Consider the following 3,377-nt stretch of genomic DNA (forward strand, 5'->3'; position numbering starts at 1 on the left):
CCGTGCTGACTCTCATCATACGCACTCTCGAACCGATGCTGTCTGGCTTGCGTTATCGTGTAAATGACTCCGCCGACCAAGGCTTTAAGCGGGAGTGCATCTCCACCTTCGATCTGGATTTCTGCGCCTACGTAGTGCATTTATTTGCGGACTTCAAGCCCGCTCCTGTATATAGCGGGAAGAGAAGCTTGGATCGCGCTACAACTTGCAGCGCAAGCTGTCCTTGTTCCAGACGGAGATTTGATGTGCAGGTGCTGAGACTTGCGTTCAATATGTCAAATCAGATTAGCTCCGTGTCTGTGCAGCGCTACGTTTGATGATCTTTGAGTAGGGCTCCTCCCAATCGAAGCGTCATTCCTCAAGCTCCTGCGTCGCGCGCACATCGAACCCTCCATGCGCGCTCTAACCGGACTTTACCTGTCCGCGGCCTGCTGCCTATTCGGCCAAACACTCGCTTGGGATCAACAACCCGACGGCTACGAGGTGATCGACGGTCCCGATGGCCCCGAGTCCGTGGACGCATGGCGTCGTAACTGGACCGCCTGGAAGAAAATGGAGCTGATCACCAACCGGTACAACCCGAACGACTCGTTCAACGTGTACAACATCTAGCAAACTCAATGGACGCAGCAGAATTCCGTGCAGACGTTTCTTATGATGAACGACCGCTCCATCTACGATCGCGAGACCCAGCTGGAGAGAGGGGCGTTAAGATGATTATTGCTTCTAGCTAGGCCAGTTGAGGAGGTTTTGAGGACAGTACATGTTGGGCTTGGTGTTGTCCTAATAGGACAGTGGTCTGAGTTGCAGTCTGTCCTAATAGGACAGCTGAGTGTCCAGTTGTCGAGTGTCCTATTAGGACACGCGGACCCTGGCTTGTTTCGTCCTAAAACTCATTGTGTTGTCCTAAATATCGGTTTTTTTATGAGCCGAATTGCTAGTTTTTATCCCAGGTTTTAGGACAATAGGACACTTTAGGACTCCTAGTAGGACGCATTCTCTCCTACCGGTCTTCTTTCTGCAGTTGCCGAAGTTTTCCCATCCGCTGGACACCGCTTCTGCCTCCGCCATATCATGGATAATATCAACAGAGCCAACCATAGACTCTTTCTTCAAGACAGAGCAACAATCTGCTCTATCGCTCGTTCCGACTCTGAAAGTGACTACAACTTGTACATGAACGAGTTGGAGATTTCTAATTCAGGAGCCGCAGAATACCTTACTAAGAAGACTGAGGTAATCACACCGAGCGGTACCGAACAGAGTCTAGTGCTTCCCACTGAAAACTGGGTTAAGTATAAGTTCTTCGAGAAATTTGGCCTGTCAACATACGATGAAATTACTTCAAACATCTCCGAACAAGCCAATAATTTGATGGGGAAAGATCTGCGCAGCTCAAAACCGCTTGATGCGTTTAACCTGTATTGCTTTAAACTTGGCCAATTGATGTCTGATAAAAGAAATGAAGCAGCAGATTAGCTAGACAGCAGGAGTGAAACGGATCTTGTTCCTGTGCTGCTAGCCAAACGCGACAAACGAGCTGTTGTAGCTAAGATGTGTGATATTCAAGCACACGGCGAGGCTTTTTTCTCGGTACAGCACGTTGGGGCTTTACCAAAACCTGGATACATACACCCTTGGCGAATGGTAGATTTGAATTCGAAGGAGTGCACCTGTGGAAATTGGGAGGACGAACAATTTACCTGTGTACACGCGATTTGTGCAGCTACCAAACATGGTATGAGACTTGAAGAACTGTACGACGCACAACGGCTTTCAATTGGGCACTTCAAGGATATCTACACGTTTAAGTTTTTCCCGTGGCCAACGACAGAAAGCCTCGTAGCCAACCCGCAAACAAAGATACCACAACTAGTACCGGAGCCCGAGCGAATTGGCAAAAGGGGTAAGAAACCGGGACCACATCCGAAACATGCACGTAATAAGGCAAAAAATGCTTTGTAGGGACGACTTTTCCATTTACAATTCACCCAATAGGCTCAAACTTTAAGGAAACTAACGACACAAACAATTGCAATCGTTGACTGCTGATTAATAATTAAGGTATTTATTTCCAATAGATTATCTTACTGATCCTCACTCTCAATAAATATCAGCAGCAAACGGACTGGGGAGTCAAATTCTGTGAGTAGATATAACTCTTATAACGTACCCTGAGAGTAACCAGTTGGATACGTCGTGTACCCAGCTACTTCAACATCAACATGTTATTTCGGTGTACTATTGTTTAGATGCTCAAAACGCCTTTATTTATATGGTTGTTTTTGTGGAGTGCATGTAGTGGTTGGTGCATTGGTGACCAAGCCTTGCCCACTGCACTGGGCCGCACAGAACGTGCGGCCAAGCTGGCATAGGAAGTAGTAAGGTATAGTCGAGAGCTATAAGGTATAGTCGAGGACGTGACATCACGTACCGATAAGCCGTAGTGATAAGTTTAGTCAGGGAGTTTGAGTTCTCCTCCACACACAAGCAATAGATCAAGGCTAGATTGGAAGCGAGAATCTTCCGTAAGTGTGTGTTATAGGTATTTATACTACACGTAGCATGAGAAGCGTTGAGACGATTGCAGTTTTGTAGACCAATCCCCTTCTGTTGACGGGCTGTAAATCATGTATCCTCTATACTACGTACATCCCGCGCAGGGTTCCCAAAATCAGCACAATGCTTCCTGCGCTGTATCCATCATTGTAGATCACCTCTTTGTACATTTTCTTGAACATGTCGAGCTTTTTGTTCTTCGTGGTGGCAGTGTTACCGCTAGTGCGTCCACCCGAACTCAGTCGAATGAGCTGGTGCAAAACAGCCTTAACTTTCGTCACAATGTCACAAGCTAGAGAAGTCATGTCCTTCTCTTCAAGCTTCGAACCCGTAGATGCTGCGTGACTGAAGGCCTCGTACGTATTTAACAGGATCAACAAGGCGTGTTCAATGCCTTCCACATGTCCGCCAAGGATGTGCAGATCCGCCAGCTCTTGATGAATCAGCACGAAGGTTTTGCCCACTTCGACTGCGCCGAAGTAATGTAAGGCCTTCTCATAGTGTCGTCTGGCGATCTCCATGCGACTAGACAAGGCTGACGAAGGCGCGTCAGACTTGTCGGGAGCTGCGCTCTCCCTTTCAGCACGTAGCGTGCTCGAGATCATGCGGCTATAGAAGGAGGCAATCTGGTAATGAGTGGACGCGACTTGCTTCTGGTCGCCAAGTTCCGAGTAGAAGGACAGTGCCTTGTTGAACACCTTGAGGGCTTCCTGTTCGCGAGCCTTGGGAGAGCTTGCAGTGGTGTTGTTCGCCACGTCCACTGCCCACACCAGATACGTGAGAGCCAGCTCTCCCTTCACCTTCTTGTGTAGATCCAC

At 48.1% G+C, this 3,377-nt stretch overlaps 3 protein-coding genes across 3 annotated transcripts in view; 2 read left to right on the forward strand and 1 right to left on the reverse strand.

Moving 5' to 3' along the window:
- The window catches only part of PITG_21571 (uncharacterized protein), a gene marked incomplete at both ends in the record, with an annotated part of 1,127 nt that extends 515 nt beyond the window's left edge, over positions 1-612 (forward strand). The window contains one exon of the mRNA XM_002894757.1: positions 332-612. Coding sequence (XP_002894803.1) covers positions 332-612 — 281 coding nt within the window. The remainder of the gene's footprint in view (positions 1-331) is intronic.
- Positions 613-1,554: 942 nt separating this feature from the next.
- Positions 1,555-1,965, forward strand: PITG_21572 (uncharacterized protein; the record flags this gene model as incomplete). Its single annotated transcript, XM_002894758.1, has 1 exon — positions 1,555-1,965. The coding sequence occupies one exon, from the start codon at positions 1,555-1,557 to the stop codon at positions 1,963-1,965; it is 411 nt and encodes a 136-aa protein (XP_002894804.1).
- Positions 1,966-2,639: 674 nt separating this feature from the next.
- On the reverse strand, positions 2,640-3,080 carry PITG_21573 (uncharacterized protein; the record flags this gene model as incomplete). Its single annotated transcript, XM_002894759.1, has 1 exon — positions 2,640-3,080. One exon carries the CDS (start codon positions 3,078-3,080, stop codon positions 2,640-2,642), a length of 441 nt encoding a protein of 146 aa, XP_002894805.1.
- Positions 3,081-3,377: the final 297 nt, after the last annotated feature.

Source organism: Phytophthora infestans, genomic scaffold (genome assembly GCF_000142945.1).
Source record: "Phytophthora infestans T30-4 supercont1.500 genomic scaffold, whole genome shotgun sequence".
Lineage (NCBI taxonomy): Eukaryota > Oomycota > Peronosporomycetes > Peronosporales > Peronosporaceae > Phytophthora > Phytophthora infestans.